Raw genomic sequence first — 17332 nt, forward strand, 5'->3', positions numbered from 1 at the left:
TTACTGTAGAACACAAAAATGTGATCATATTTCCAGAACATGACCCAGGACATCTGCAAGGAGTTTGTATGTTGCTGCCACACTCCAAAGACATACCTATAAGGAATTTAGATTGTGCGTCCTACCTGGGACAGTGTTGTAGTATATCTCTGTAAGGGACTGCAGAATATGATGGTGTTTTTTAAGTAAACTAAATAAATATCATAAAATCTGATGTAGCATGGGATCATTCAGAACTATATATGCAGCCAGTTTCCAAGCCCACCTATGGTTGAGCCCCTTCACTTGTACACAGCTGCTCAATGAATGCCCTTTATTATGTCAGATTCAAGGCAGCTGTTCTGTTCACAAATCAAAGCATTCTGCTCATAAAATGTGCACCAGCCTACCAGCAGTACACGGCCAATGTACAGAATATAAAACAGAACCATTGTTATAGCAGGAAGTCAGCAGTAAAAAAAAGTAAATGTCCATAGCACTGGCCTCCTTAGTAGAACTTATATGTCATATATGAAGTATGTGGTATACTTCTTAATAAATGACTAAATGTAATGAAGGATGATTAGAAACCTTCTGGACCGTGCATTCAAGATTTGAGACATGTATTTTACTATAAGGGTGCATGCACACTGAGTAACGCCGGGCGTGTATGAGAGCCGTACACGCCGGCATTACAGCAGACTGCCGAACACTTCCCATTCACTTCAATGGGAGCGCTCGTAACAGTGGCGTTTACGAGCGCTCCCATTGAAGTGAATGGGAAGTGTTCGGCAGCCCTGCTGTAACGCCGGCGTGTACGGCTCTCATACACGCCCGGCGTTACGTAGTGTGCATGCACCCTAAGGCAGGAAACTTTAGAAAATAATTCATGGAGTAAGCCTAAATTTGGACACTCTTTGTACAAAACACCCATCAAAAATATATATTTCTCTTGGCCGTTTTGCATCTCTCATGTATTTCAGTATATTGACGGATCTGTGAAAATGGACAAAAATAGGACATTTTCTATTTTTTTTTAAGGTCCATTAGAACGGACCATCAAAAAAAAAATCTGTTGTGTGAGTTGCCCTTCTTCACATACAGTGAATTTAATGCAGGCATTTGTCATATGACCAATTTTCACTGTCATGTGAATATAGGCTAAGGCCCTGTTCATACGGGGCAAGAAGGGGCGGATTTTTGTGCTGAATCCACGTCATAATCCCTCCCCTCACAATAGCGGTCTATGTAAAGAAGTGAGCTGCCCTTTCTTCAGGCGGATTCCGCGGATGATTCAGCCACAGTGTCCACCTCACGGCAGCACGCTCCAGACTAGGTCCATTGATTTGAGCCTACTCCGGAGTGTGAAGCCACGACTATTGGAAGCCACGACAGTTGCGGCAGGCGTATTTAGTACTATTCTGACGCGGCTCCCATGTCAAAATCAGGACCAAAATATGCCCCCCTTGCCCCGTGTGAACTAGGCCTAAGAGAAACAAAGTGAGGCTTTAGAGCGGAGGTCGATTTAATAATGGAAAACACAAAGTCAATATGGCAGAGAAGACATGCAAAAGTGAACAGAAATGTTGTAATATATCTGATCAGAGTAAAATGCCTCTTTGCCTTAACCATTCTAAACTGTCAAGTACTGCGAAATCTCTGCTAAATTCCATCATGGTATCCCACGATGGACTGTCAGCTTACTGAACAATAAATGACATCTGTTTATAGATGTCTAGAGAGAGAGGAGAGGATGACAAGAGTGAAAGAGGTTAAGAGAACACACAGAGGCTTCTAGAGGAGATAGCAAATCTTCTTTATTTATTTCTGGTCTCTATAAATCTGGTTAGAACATCTCTATAAAGTCCTATATGGTGGTGGTGTGTGGCTTCTGCGCCAGGGATAGAGACTCCAGGAAGATTGTCATGGACCTGTGACAAACTGCTCATGCAGCATCTGCAACAAACTGACAATGTTTTATCAAATATACGAAGAAAAATCCAGCAATTTCCGGATGTAGTAAAAATTCCAACTTTATTGTGTCATATTAAAATCTTCAGTCTGTATGCATGAAGTGGCCGCAACAGATGACTTGGCGTATCATAGATGACAAAGAAAGCCTACGCGTTTCGGATATAATCCTTCATCATGCCATGATGAAGGATTATATCCGAAACGCGTAGGCTTTCTTTGTCATCTACGATACGCCAAGTCATCTGTTGCGGCCACTTCATGCATACAGACTGAAGATTTTAATATGACACAATAAAGTTGGAAATTTTACTACATCCGGAAATTGCTGGATTTTTCTTCGTATATTTGATTCAAGCTGCCGAGTGGAGTCCATCGGTATCCGAGCAATCTGGACTAAGAAATATATATCACAAGTGGGTGAGCCGGTTTTTACTATATTTTGACAATGTTTTATGTTTGTTCTAAGTCCAAATATCTACAAAGGAGATGGACCTGGAGACTGCAATTGTCTCCAAATATATGTGGCAATTTTTTGTGATTGTGTGAATTGCAACATCCTCTATTACTAGGTGCTATCTGTTGTACACAGAGCACATAGGGAGGCATGATAGCAGGTAGTCTCTAGCAGGTAGCTCAGCAAGAACTGAAAATGAGAAAGAGAGTTACATGTTACTCTTGATGTTGTCACATATCACAGCTTACCCAAAAAGACAGACATTAAAAGGTTTGATACAGTTTAAAGCACATGTAAGTGCACAAGTTTTTGCTGTGATACTACTGCAATAGCTGCTAACACTATGAAGGTTGTCGTGGTGTGGTAGAAGTGTGACTCTCTGCTATACCATTGAGGCTAGGTTTACACAAGTGTTGATCTCTCCCATGCAAACCCCAATGACAGAGAGCCTGTTGGTGATAAAAGCAGTTACCTGCAATCCTCATAGACTAAAATGGGGTCCGTTGGGTGTTTGTTTCTGCCAGTTTTATACTCCTGAGGAGATTCCAATGCAGATGTGAAGCTAGCCTAAACCATTCTCTGTGAAGACAACCCGGTATAATTGCTTCTTATTCTTTCAAACTACAACATCATTATATGGACACAGACATGGTATAATATTACAGTTCTGTTTGCTAAGTGGCCCAAGTCAAATGCTAGAGCATGTTTTTGTGAGGCTCCTGGAATGTGAGAAGACAGTAAGAATGATTGCCAAGGATTAAACATAGATAAAAAAAAATTGCAGTACACGGAAAGTTGACATATAATGTCATAATATGATAAATAACATATGGTCTTCTCAAAGAGCACACTAAAAATACAGATAGGGAAGGAATGAGTATATTTATAAAAAAAAAAAAAAAAAGGCAGATACATGCTCAGGCTAAAAGGTGTGGGAGTATTCTGATTTCTTAGAGATATCCTGTAAATAAAGTTTGTTGCATGATATCCAGCAAACAGAATAAAAGGCGTAATGTGGAAGGATCTAGAATTTATATTAATAAAGACTCTTATTTTCATTCTCATCATTATATCAGTCTGATATGAAATGCATAGGAATGTGACACAGAATTCTGTAATATTGTAATATGGCCAGCAGCATTCCCATAGGTATGTTTTGACCAAATTTGATAGCCACTTAAAAAAATATTATATAGGAAACCTAACCTCCTTATATTGCATCCAGAATGCTCTTAGGTCTATAAATAGGTGCTGTCATTTCTACAAACTTTGCATAAATTAACAGTACAGACAATTGCAAGGAACTTTGTAATATATCTTATGAGAGTGAAATGCCTCTCTATCTCTGCAATTATCATACTGTTTCCCTGCTAAGACCATTTTCATTGTGAAAATCACTGTTTAATCAGTTATAAGACACAGTGCAGGGGGAATGGAGGGATGTCTATTTCCACAGTCTATGGAGGGATGAGGAGGACTAAGAAAGAAAAGATAAAATAAGATAAAATAATCCTTTAATAGTCCCACCATGGGGAAATTCAGTGTGTTTCATTAGCATGGATAATACAGTAATATATTACAAGAAAGAATACATAAAAGGTTAGAAAAGATACTAGGAGTCATAGCAACTGAAAAAGAAAAAGAAAGACTTAAGGACCACTTAGTTCTCTGTGCGGAGTGATCAGGAGAGAACAGAACTAGAGATGAGTGAGTAGTATTCCTTTTGAATACCTCGATCCCATAGGAATGCGCATAAGTGGCCAAACACCAAGGGGTTAAGCGTATCAAATATTCACTGTGCTTAACCCCTTAGTGCTTGGCCGCTTACACGCATTCCTATGGGAGCGAGGTATTCGATCGAATACTACTCGCTCATCTCTAAACAGAACAAACCCAGACTTAAACTGATAATAGAAATGAATAGAAAGAATTTTCCGCACATCAGTAGCGTTCAGTACTTCTCTATATACTGCATGTTTGTGTGAGAGCAGAGTCTCCCCTACCTAGTTTTTTTTAGTGGATCTAATCTCCACCTAACATTTCAGAGGGGATTACAAATTCCAGATGAAGCATGCAAAGAGGTAAATTACTAAAAACAACTGGATATAAGTCATAAAATGTCTAGAAATAGTGGAAACAGTAGTAATAGATAGATCAGAAGACTTACACAAGTGTTTTAAACCTAAGGTGTAGTCACATGTTGTCTTTATATCACAATATGTTTAGCAAAAATCCATTAGATTAAAAAAATGGGGATTTAAAGTTCAAGTAAAGTTTTATTTTATTTTTTTATACATCAATAATGGAAGAATGGAACAACCGTTGCAATATACAGTACTTTACTAAAGAAAAGTGCCTGTGTTATAACATTACTATTGTCTTTTAGTCATCTTTCAATGATTTCAGTCTGTTCTACGTAGATATGCATGTCAGTTTACAATGAAGTCTATGGAGAGAGGAGAAGGAGAAAGAGAGAAACAGATATGAGGCTGTCTACAGCATTAAATAAGCCAATTTTACGGAAGTATATTGCAAACATTGTTCTCTTAAATTGTACTATTTATGAAAAAAAGTTTTGTTATGCTTCAACTTTATTAATGTAACACATTACAGAAAAACCCTTGGTTTAGCTTATAGTGACTGATATAGGCTCCATCATTGTATTAATTGAGATTATTTTACAGTTGTTTCATAAAACCCCACCCCTATACAGACAACATATTTCAAGTTACCTCACTGCAGCCGCGAGCTGTGCTTTACTAAAGTCCTTCCCTTCTTCAAGGTAACCATACTTCACAAGGAAAGCCTAGATAAAAAGAACTGTGTTATAATCCACATGGTATCATTACTGCAGAAATAAAATGTGTTATGTTTATATATAATATAATTTGTTCAGATTAAACATATGTATTATTATAACCAGAACAATATTTAATTTGGTAACACCTTATATATGGAATAATGCACCACCTACTTATAATACACTCTTCAGCATTGAAATTGCAACACCAAGAAGGACAAGGTATAGGATCACCCAAATTGAGGAAATAGTAGTTGTCCCCAAGATCTGCAAATGATGAAATTGTCAAGCACCTAGATCCAATTTGTGGCATGGGAATAAAAACCAGATGGAAAGCAAAGTTTTTGAGCCATGTGAAACCTTGAAAGTCATATCAATAGTTGTGGGATAATCGTGTTATGCTTCCTTATTGTCAATGTATCAGTTATAGCCACTTGTTAAAAAATGAGAGGGACAGAGGGGCAACACGGTGGCTCAGTGGACATTTGTAAGACACTAGGCTATGAGACAGATGTTCAACTACAGGTGTCCCATTGACCTCATTCCGCTACTCTCAAAGACTATCATGGTGCACAGCAAGATGGCAATGGAGGCTGGAATGGAGGTCTCAGACACAATGATAGCTAGAGATTAGTCTGGTAACAACATGGGCAACGTCATGAAGAAGCCTAGACAAGGGAATGACACACCAGTCCTCCTTGCGAGATTAGGGTGCGGAGTGGCATAATGTATGGTAGCCAGACCCAGGCCCAGATGTAGGTTTTGGCGGCCCTCTTGTAAGACTTTTCTCTCTGCATTTTTCCACCCTGTTCAAGCAGAAACTGGGCAGAAATCCATCGGATCCCACAAACTGAAACCTGAACGCAGGTGTAAACCTAAGTGTACATTGTAAATAGTCAATCGATTCAATAGAAGGGAGCATACTATCATGGCTATGACTAAGGGACACACTAGTCCTGAAACGCGTCAGCGATTTTAGACACTTTTTCTGTATTTTCCTACTTTTGCACGATTTTTGTACTGTGTGTACTGTCTTCTGCTACATTTTAACAAGATGAATTAAAAGCTATATTTTATTTAAGTCTGGAGAGAGAACGACCTTCTATTGAATCGATTGACTATTTGTATACAGCCTTCAGAGTCCGAAGGCGAAAGATCGTGCACCCACGAAGACTACGCTGAAAAAGGTGAAATGTAAGTCAGGAGTTTTTTATTTACAATTTTATTGTACATTGTAAATGGTGGATGATGCAAATGGATGTTTCTCTGACTGCATCTGTCAGAACAATTAACTGAAGAATGTGAACCTAGCCTTACTCATGCAGTATTGTAAGCACTGGCTGGCGGTATACATCAATACAATTATCATACATATAACACACTAATTGTAATTTCAATACAATTTTTAACAAACTTTTAATACAAGGAAAACCCAACAATTTAAGGTTCTGTTCACATCTGCATTGTGGATTATGTTATAAATGCAAACCACAACAATAGATGCCACTGACTTGCAACGGAGTCTATCGAGTTTTATAATTTCTTTCTTTTTACATTAAGCAATTTTTGTAATGATTCCTCATTGTAACTACAGACATACAGACTCACTGATAACTGTATAACAAGGCGGAGGGACTACAAGTCCCAGGGCAGAAAAAATGCACAGTGGACTGACATATAAACTTTAGTAAATTGACATGATTAAATTGTTCCCTGCTTATCTATCACTTATCTGTGGCCATTCACATACCAGGTGTTTCAGAAGACAGCAGGTACAGAGGTGTCAGAGGTTAGAGAGGGAAAATTTTATAATACAAGGGGTTGCAGATATATAACAGTAAGTTTAATAAGGGAAGATATTGATTGTCAGGCTCTTTTGTAAAAAAAAAAAAAAAAAAAAAAGATTTTAATTTCTCAGCTGAACAGAGAGCCCCTCTCTATTCTTCATTTCTGGTACAATAACAGATTGCCGTTACCTTCATTTGGTCATGGAACCATTGTGATGGCCATTTCTACAAAGTGTCCCAGGAGCCATCTTTCAGCAGGACAGCGCCAGTCTACATGTTGCTTGTGATACAGTGAGCTGCCGGTGTGGCCTAAACCTGCTACCAAACCTGTCTCCAGACTTGTCTCCCATTAAACTGGGATATCATTGGTTTACAATGCAAATGAAGCTGCCAGCAGCCAATCTATTCATCCTGTGATTTCCACAATCCCAAGATGTTTCCTTCTTGGTGTTGCGATTTCAATATTGAGGAATGTATATGTACACTTTGGTCTGAAAAGAGAATGTCAGTGGATTACCAAGTGCCTGTTTGTGGCCCATTGTGTCTCTTGTAGTGATGTTACCCACAATAACCTCCTTCCTTCAACAGATTAAAACTATAAACAACAGAATTTCACACTTCTCTGGATGGTTCATTATGTCTAATGCCAAATACAACAGAAATGGCTAAATGTCACTAGCCACTTTGCAGGATATTGGTAGAGACAGGAGACAGAGGGAAATGAGGATTTTCCTGTAGAATGAATGGAGGGCCAAGAAATAGTTCAATGTGGGTTTTGTTTTGTTTGTGTCTATGCAAGAAATTAAACAAAGAATACGATTTCCTCAGCAGGATGCTCAGAAAGCCTGATAGGTTTGTGGTATGCTTAGGATCTTTGTGTACAAGTTCTTGGTGTTGGTCTACTCTACTTTAACCATTTCATAAACTATAGCATTTTGACTTTGTGAGATATGTGATATGTACGCGAATCTGTTATTATGATATTCTACATCTTCACTTAATATACACTCACCGGCCACTTTATTAGGTACACCATGCTAGTAACGGGTTGGACCCCCTTTTGCCTTCAGAACTGCCTCAATTCTTCGTGGCATAGATTCAACAAGGTGCTGGAAGCATTCCTCAGAGATTTTGGTCCATATTGACATGATGGCATCACACAGTTGCCGCAGATTTGTCGGCTGCACATCCATGATGCGAATCTCCCGTTCCACCACATCCCAAAGATGCTCTATTGGATTGAGATCTGGTGACTGTGGAGGCCATTGGAGTACAGTGAACTCATTGTCATGTTCAAGAAACCAGTCTGAGATGATTCCAGCTTTATGACATGGCGCATTATCCTGCTGAAAGTAGCCATCAGATGTTGGGTACATTGTGGTCATAAAGGGATGGACATGGTCAGCAACAATACTCAGTTAGGCTTTGGCGTTGCAACGATGCTCAATTGGTACCAAGGGGCCCAAAGAGTGCCAAGAAAATATTCCCCACACCATGACACCACCACCACCAGCCTGAACCGTTGATACAAGGCAGGATGGATCCATGCTTTCATGTTGTTGACGCCAAATTCTGACCCTACCATCCGAATGTCGCAGCAGAAATCGAGACTCATCAGACCAGGCAACGTTTTTCCAATCTTCAATTGTCCAATTTCGATGAGCTTGTGCAAATTGTAGCCTCAGTTTCCTGTTCTTAGCTGAAAGGAGTGGCACCCGGTGTGGTCTTCTGCTGCTGTAGCCCATCTGCCTCAAAGTTCGACGTACTGTGCATTCAGAGATGCTCTTCTGGCTACCTTGGTTGTAACGGGTGGCTATTTGAGTCACTGTTGCCTTTCTATCAGCTCAAACCAGTCTGGCCATTCTCCTCTGACCTCTGGCATCAACAACGCATTTCCGCCCACAGAACTGCCGCTCACTGGATGTTTTTTCTTTTTCGGACCATTCTCTGTAAACCCTAGAGATGGTTGTGCGTGAAAATCCCAGTAGATCAGCAGTTTCTGAAATACTCAGACCAGCCCTTCTGGCACCAACAACCATGCCACGTTCAAAGGCACTCAAATCACCTTTCTTCCCCATACTGATGCTCGGTTTGAACTGCAGGAGATTGTCTTGACCATGTCTACATGCCTAAATGCACTGAGTTGCCGCCATGTGATTGGCTGATTAGAAATTAAGTGTTAACGAGCAGTTGGACAGGTGTACCTAATAAAGTGGCCGGTGAGTGTATGTCAAAGCACAACAAGTGACAGATTTAATACATTCTGCTAAGGTTGGTGGCAGCTTTATGATGTGGCATGGCATACCAATATTTTATTTCATGAGGATTTTCCATCCCCAAATGGAATTTTCATACTGGTGACCTACCCATCAGTATGTGATTTGTCAGGGTCTGACACCGGGATCTCTCACAGATTATGTGTTCTAGAAGCCTCTGGAGTAGTAGATGGCTGACACATACGGTAATAGGTATGGCGCTGCAGCTCACCACACTATGCACTGGTTATTTTTTGAATAGGAGCGATACTGCATGTACCATCCATTACCTATCAGCTTCAGGTACCTTGAAGCTGCTAGAACAGATGATCTGTGGGGGATTTCTGTGGATAGGTCTTCAGTATGAAAATTTAATTTGAGGCCAGAAAACTCCTTGCTCTAAATCTATGGGTTTCATGTATTTTTTCAATGCAATTTTATGCTTGAAAAATATAGATACCCAAAGCTGAGGCATAACAAGAAGCTCCTGAGCCCTGGTGCAAAATCTGTACCAGAGGCCCCAGCAATAATAATTTGTAGTTCTGGTCTTTTCATATTAAAAAAAGTACTCTATACCGTGATGCTACAAGTTATGCCCCGGACCCCAAGTAAATTTAACATATGTGGACATATCAGTTTCTGACCCGTTCACTTGAATTAGGCTGAGCTGTAATAATAGGCAACTTTTGACAAAGTCCAGTCCCCATTACACTACTGTTGCTGGCACTGAGAGTAGCATGCATGGTTGCTGAATAGAAATAGTCTGTTTGTGCCACTAGGTTGCCATGCCTCTTCTTATTAACAAAGGTTGCTAAAACTGACTGTGTCCTTTCATGAATACGGCACCTTGAGCAGACACCAGACTAATGGCATTAATAAATCTCGTCCAGAAGTCACTTATGTCTAAAAATATACTGTAGCTCAATGAGAATTAGCCTCCATTTTCTAACATGCCATATGTAAATGTGAGCTGGAGCAACCTCCTTGATATATGGCAGCGCTGCCTCTCAATTTACACTGGTTCCCATAATAAATTCTATGGACTGACATCTTTAAGGAGTTGGCTTCTCCAAGTCAGATCCTATTAAAATGCTACTTCACAGGCATTCAGCTGATCTCCCTTGGTCTCTCTTACATGAAAACAGCATGTTTGGCTGGAGGAAGCCGTAGCAAACAAAGGATTTCGCCTACAGCAAGCATTCAGCTGTAATACATGGATGGTATGAGTGTGCCAGAACAGGAGTTGCTTGTCCTGAGCAGATTGTTGTTTGGGCTTATAGAGGGGTCAAGAGAAACATGCCATAAGGATGTATCTGGTTAACTATAGGTCATGGTGACCAGTCCATTTTTAATATATAATCCAGTGTATAGATAGCCTTTCTGCATCTCCTTTATATGGTCTCATCTTCTCTTTGGTAAAGTGTGTGTCTGGAGAATATCACTTGTCCCTTGTTTTGATCTTCTTGGAAAGTAATTATACATTCATCAAGAATGAAATTGTGTTAGTTTAGCTGGCCAGAAACCAACATCTGATAACATAAAGAAATTCTTGTGAGTGATCAAAAAGAAACGTATCCCTGCCAAAGAAATAGGATTGGGAAATTTGCTTCCACATTTTATATTCACTGATATTAGTAAGAGGCACCTCTTTCTAGATGGATCCTCTAAAAGCCGATTTGTTATCCTAAAAGGTTTTCAAAGACACCGAATATAACACTGTCCATACATGAGATGCCAACAAACTGCCCAAATTTCATCAACAGCAATTTCTTTGGAATATAAAAGACAAAGAAATTGAGGATGAGTATAGCACATGATCTCATTATATTGCTATTATTACCGCAATACCACAGGACATTGGTATTACCAAGCTATGGCTAATTGAATTGAACTTGAAAGGAAACTTTTCACAAAGAGCAGCTTCACTTCAGGGTATTGTGTATGCACTGCTAATTTCAAGTCCTGCCACAGTATCCCTATTGGGTTCCAGCCATGCCTTAGTCATAGAGTGGGATTTATTTGTAGTTCCTGCATGAAATGCTGCTTTTACTATGTAGAAAGATTTTCTAAGTAAAAAAATGACAACTGGGGTCCCAGATGGTGCAGAATCCTGAGTGTAAGCCCAGTTATTGAAGACATGAAAGGCTTCCTGCTGAATAAGCACTATACAATGAGAGGACACATGAAAACTGAGGAGCATTAAAGCTCAGCATGTTGTCAGTCTGTTCAGAAGAAACATCCAAAGAAATTGTCTCAGAATATCTTTAAGCGGCCAATTCCATGGTGAACTCCTTCTTTGCAGCGTTTTATCAAATTCACTTTACTGATCAGTAATAGTTGAAGGGAATCTGACAGCAGATCCCAACCCCCATAACTAACACCACTAAACTAGTCTACTGCCAAGTAGTTACAACATCCCCATATGTTATATGATGTTTTTCCCATTCACGCCCAGTTCGCTCATAAAGTGTGAAGTATCTGAATGGTGTTTATTCTTCAATCATGAGCTCCACCTTATAAATAGGAACTCCATCCCTATACTGTGATTGATGTCTCCTAAATCAACTGTTTAACATACAGTTACTGGTTTCAAGCCTATCCAAAATTACTTTCATTAACAACATTTAATAAATTATTCATAGAACATCATAGTCTCTTTTTATAGAGTAAAGCCTACCAAATGTGGCAGCTTGATGCAAGTAGCATTTTTACTGCACTGATAAGGTGCCATATATAATGGTCTTTCACGTCACAATAGTAAATTGGTTTGGGGACATCCATTGTAATATGAGACCATAACTCTATGGAAAATTAGTAGTTTGTTCCTGAGAATATCACCAAATATAAGAAAAAATGAAAAAAAAAAAAAAAAAACCTACCATAGATATAGCAAATTCTTACATGTAAAAGGCAAAAGGGGTTGCTGGAAGCTGCAAATGATTTCTATAATGGGAACAGGAGATTTTTCAGTCCCCAGGAAAAAAAGTCTCCCATTGCCTTCAATGGGTTCCATTTTCTGCGCGGAACCCATTGAAATCAACTGGAGGCTTTTATTCCCATTGATTTCAATGGGTTCCATGCGGAAAACGGAACCCATTGAAGTCAATGGGAGGCTTTATTTCCGCACGGATGCTGACGCAAATTCCGCGTCAGAATCAGCACACGGAAACTCTGTGTGAATGTCCCCTAAGACTGGATTTATACTTGCACTGTGTGCAAGCAAGCAGGACTTTTCTCTCTGCATTTTTCAAGCAGAATGGAAAATGGAATTCCCAAATGGTCACACAGTGCAAGTATAAATCCAGTCTTAGGGGACATTCACACAGAGTTTCCGTGTGCTGATTCTGACGCGGAATTTGCGTCAGCATCCGTGTGGAAATAAAGCCTCCCATTGACTTCAATGGGTTCCGTTTTCCGCATGGAACCCATTGAAATCAATGGGAATAAAATCCTCCCGTTGATTTCAATGGGTTCCGCGCAGAAAATGGAACCAGGAGCAAGCAGGACTTTTCTCTCTGCATTTTCCAGTCAGAAACCCAGCAGACCCCATTATAGTCTATGGGGTTTGCAGGTTTCCATGTATAACCGCATGTAAATCACTTTCCAAGCCACAGTTCATTAGTAAATATATAAATAGGGAAGTCGGTAAAAGGATCACAAAGCAATAGTTCTTCAGTACAAAAATTTACAAATGGATAGGTAAATAAATGTTTTTAATTGTTTTTATGGTATTCAGGTACAACTTGGTTGTATAAATAATGATTTATATATTCGTTATTACTGAGTTACTTGGTTTGTGTTTTTAATTGTTTTTATCTAAGGAATAACTGTAGGCTATATTGGACCACGAGGAATTGTTTAGAAACCCATGCCAGACAAAAAGGATGTATATTTAGGCTAAGGCCCCACCTTAAAAATCTGCAACAAAAAAGGCTGGGTTTCTGTAACATGGGCCCCCGGCCTAAGCCTTTTATATGATATACTGCACAGAAAGCTCACAAAATTCTATAACTGGTTAAACAAGTCATAGGAAAACATATGATGTCATTTTCTATAATGGAGACAGAATAAATCATTGTTTTCACACGAAACTGAACTAAACTATTAGTTTTGGCTGCCTTTCTCGAAAACTAATTTGTACCCTTTAGGTTAAACATACTACTCTGTGCTCAGATATCTGTAATAAGTAGAAAGTTGGCGGTCAGACAACTCTCACATATTATCAAAAAATATATGAATTTATTAATATCCAATAAAACACATGTAAGGACAAGGAAACAAGGAAACAATAATAATAATTAGGTAGAAAGGGGGAGACATGGAAAGTCTCAATAAATACCAGAATATAAATAATGCGTGATAATGGGGGACAAAGTATACGGCAAATCATGTATCTATAAGACCAGTGACCATCTGGCATGTGCATGAGTAAAGTGGAAAAATGCCATAAATGACAAAGAATCTGCACAGGTTAAAGGACACTAAATATATACCTCGAAATATGAATGAGAGTGAGAAAAAGTAGAGAAAACACGATACATTGCCGTAGATGGTGTAACATACCCATACTAACACACTGACATTTACATTGTTTACATTGACCTTACATGTGTTTTATTGGATAGTAATAAATTCATATATTATTTGATAAATTGTGTAGGTTTTCCTTCTTTTGTGCTATACTTTTCAGTATTTCCCACATCTGTATGTTTTGTTATTGGCCTTTCTGTATAGTTGGTCAGGCAGCTCTGCTTTAAATGTGAATAACATAAGGAACTGGAAATCAGATTTGAAAAATCTGATTTGAGGGCCAGTTCACATGGAGTTAACGCGCACGCATTCTGGCACGTAAACACGTGTCAGAATGTGAGCGCTCAAAACAGATCACATTCATTTCAATGTGTCGTTACGGGCGTATAACGTGCGTAATTTTGCGCAAGTAATTTTTCATTGAAATGAATGTGATCTGTTTTGAGCGATCACATTCTGACACGTGTATATGTGCCAGAATGCGCACGCGTTAACTCTGTGTGAACTGGCCCTTAGACTTTTTCTTATCTAGTTTTTACTGAGATTATAATTCCATTTGAAGGTAGTGGTATAGTCTATGTAATGTAAGTTAAAGCTGAAGGCTCTTACTACATCTCTGAATGCAGGCTTCTGCACTTAGTTGTAAGATGCCTTTATAGTGAATTTACTCTTTGGGGCTGTAACTAATACAGTAACAGAATAAAACTACTGACCTATGAATAATTTTCTAATGTAAATGTATAAACCAAATTTCTCTATAACCTCAATTTGCAGAATACAGGTTACACATATAGAAGCCTGCACTATTTGATATCTGACAGAGCACTGATACATCAGCGGTAATATGACTTGCGTCACATAAATAGAGCTCTAGACGATAGTACAAAGAAGCTACTCCAGAGAGTTCTGTACCTGCATCAATGCTTACCCCAGATTCCATAATCAGAAAGGCTCCATCCATTCTGATGGGGCACATGCACACATGAAGCTTCAATGCACATCTAGTAGATGCCGCTGATCTCTTCTGGTAATGTGCATACTGTGTGTAATATATTATAATGACTTTTATAACTACTACCTAATGTGATCTTTTTACCAGGTCATATTTAGAACACTATTTATCAGCAGTGACATGCAACAACATGCTGGTGGCTTAGTGTGCAAATTTCTTCCCCTGTCAGCATGGGAACACTACACTTTAGCTGTATAACATCCATGACTAACCTTAAACCCCTACAGACATCCACCATAATAGTATGGCAAATATTGGGTATTTAAATATGTATTAAATAAATATTATACAGCAAAGACCCAGCACTAATGCCCATGATCAGTGCCTACACTGATCACGAGCATTAAGGCCCCTGATCCCCCTGTCAAAGAGATCCATTGCAATGACAGTGGGGAGCATATTGAAGGCTCTCAGGCTGCTCTGGCATTCATTTGTATGACAGGCTGCTTTATAAATGCTGGTATTTTGCAATACATTGCAATTCATTAGCATTGTGATGCATTACATTACTGAACTGACCCCTGGGGGGGGGGTCTAATAGACAGTCATCACCTTGAAATGAATTATTGTTTATGTGCTCTGTTTACTACCTAGTGCTGAATAACAAGCAGTGCAGGAAGCAGATGACAGAAGTGCCTGGCGCCTTTGTTTCACACCTGTCTCTATGCAGAACCACTGCTGGCATATACTGTACCTATGTTGCTCCACAACACATCTGTAGCTGTGCCTGTTTCTTGGCATATAGCTAATGTTCTCTTACATTAGAAGCAAAGCATCTCTCTTGAGCTGAATACATATGCTATGCATTAAACCTATACAACCTATGCATTCACATCCTGCCCTATCTGTCACTTTTCTCTGCACCAGTGATCTGGAATGCTTTACCCCAGACAATCCCATTAATCCCCAACTACAGCAGCTTCAAAACTGCCCTAAAATCACATCTGTATAGTCAAACTTATCACATGATCCCAGTGTACAGTGCGGAGGTGTAGAACAATAACACTTTTTCTTATCCTTCCTCCTCTGTTTCTCAGATCTTGTCCTCTCCATCTACAAGTTACACTGCACTCCTTGAACAGACTTATTCACAGACACAGACTGGTGATGGGTTCATACAGCTTCAGTTACATAACCTTTTCTATTAAAAGATGGTTTAATATTATTATTGAATATGTAATGTATTTTACATGACAACATTTGTTTCAGAAAATAAATACCCCCCTTCACCCCAATATGTTTAAATGCCAGTACACCCCATCTATTTACAAATCTGTTCCAAGTGATAACAATCTTATTATATAGATACTGAAACATTTTACACAATAGTACATTTAGAATAGAACAGAAACATGATGGTGGGTAGTTTCCCATATTTAAAGGTATGTAATTCCTGATAATGCTTCCGTAACACATACACTACACTATAGGCTTGGCTGAGCATCTATGTTCTGAATGGGGTGTAAGCCTAGGCCAGACTTCTCTAACTATAGCTCTCTCTCCATAGCAAAGTATCAGATGCTTAAACTGTAGAAGCTGAAACCTTTTCCCTGTTATCATCTGGGGAGTGTCAGCTTGTCCTGGCAGTCCGTGGGTTTAGGCTGGCTCTGTTCTTACATGCCACAAAACAATTACTATGGAAAAATAAAAATGAACCTTGAAGAGGCTTTGCCACTGTTTTCTGTAAGTCTTACCTTAGCATTTTGCACAGTATCCTCAGCATAGACATTAGCGCAGGAGCACAGACTGATGGCAAGAAGAAGAAAACAAATTCCAGCTATCATTCTTAAATGGGCCATCCACTACTCGGGGTTGAGACAATGTCTTCAATCTATTAAAACAACCATCACAGCTACAGAAGACACTTCACCACTCTCCAAAGAGAACTTGAGGCTTCCAAGCTAACCAGACTTTTGTCCGCCTATCTACACAAATGACTGATGGCCATTCCTTTAATTCCTATGGACATGTCTTTATCGAAACATAGATCCATGTCTTTGTATCAGCACCGCGTTATCCTAGACTTCCTCTTCTATCACCATGTCCAGCATGATCCTGTAGTCACAGTAGTCCTGCCAGCTGTGATACACATGCAGTTGTGCTTGGAGTTGGATTCTGTCTGCAGGGATCTATTGCTTCCATGGATCCAGGCACCTCCCCGGGCAGGAGGAGTGTGTGAAACTGCATTGCTAATCACCAGCAGGCTGGGAACAGTCACAGGAAACTCGCTTGTTTCTGCACTGCTCATACAGTGAATCATTTTAAAGATTTTTAACCCTTTTCTTACCTCTCAATGTTTTCATTGAATTTCTTACGCTGTATTGTGACCAAGAAATAAATATGCATTTCTGTTGGCTTGGAAGTGACATCCAGTGATTTTCTACACTTCTTCCTGGGTCATATTTGTGTGATATCCCAGAATCAACTAAAAATACACAAAAAGTTAGATGTAGACCAAATGGAGTCAGACTGAGAAATATTGCAGAAGAGTGATAGCACCCTGACAGGGGAATAAGAAAAATAAGTGTCATCTGTTCTTTA

General features: G+C 39.3%; 1 protein-coding gene across 1 annotated transcript in view; it reads right to left on the bottom strand.

Moving 5' to 3' along the window:
- MMP28 (matrix metallopeptidase 28) overlaps positions 1-16896 on the bottom strand; it is a 42976-nt gene extending 26080 nt beyond the window's left edge. The window contains exons 1-2 of the mRNA XM_075264775.1: positions 16486-16896; positions 5140-5213 (exon numbers count right to left, since the gene is read on the bottom strand). Coding sequence (XP_075120876.1) covers positions 5140-5213; positions 16486-16590 — 179 coding nt within the window. The 5' untranslated portion in view covers positions 16591-16896. The remainder of the gene's footprint in view (positions 1-5139; positions 5214-16485) is intronic.
- Between the last annotated feature and the right edge of the window lie 436 nt (positions 16897-17332).

This window comes from Leptodactylus fuscus, chromosome 2 (genome assembly GCF_031893055.1).
Source record: "Leptodactylus fuscus isolate aLepFus1 chromosome 2, aLepFus1.hap2, whole genome shotgun sequence".
Taxonomy (NCBI): Eukaryota; Metazoa; Chordata; class Amphibia; order Anura; family Leptodactylidae; genus Leptodactylus; species Leptodactylus fuscus.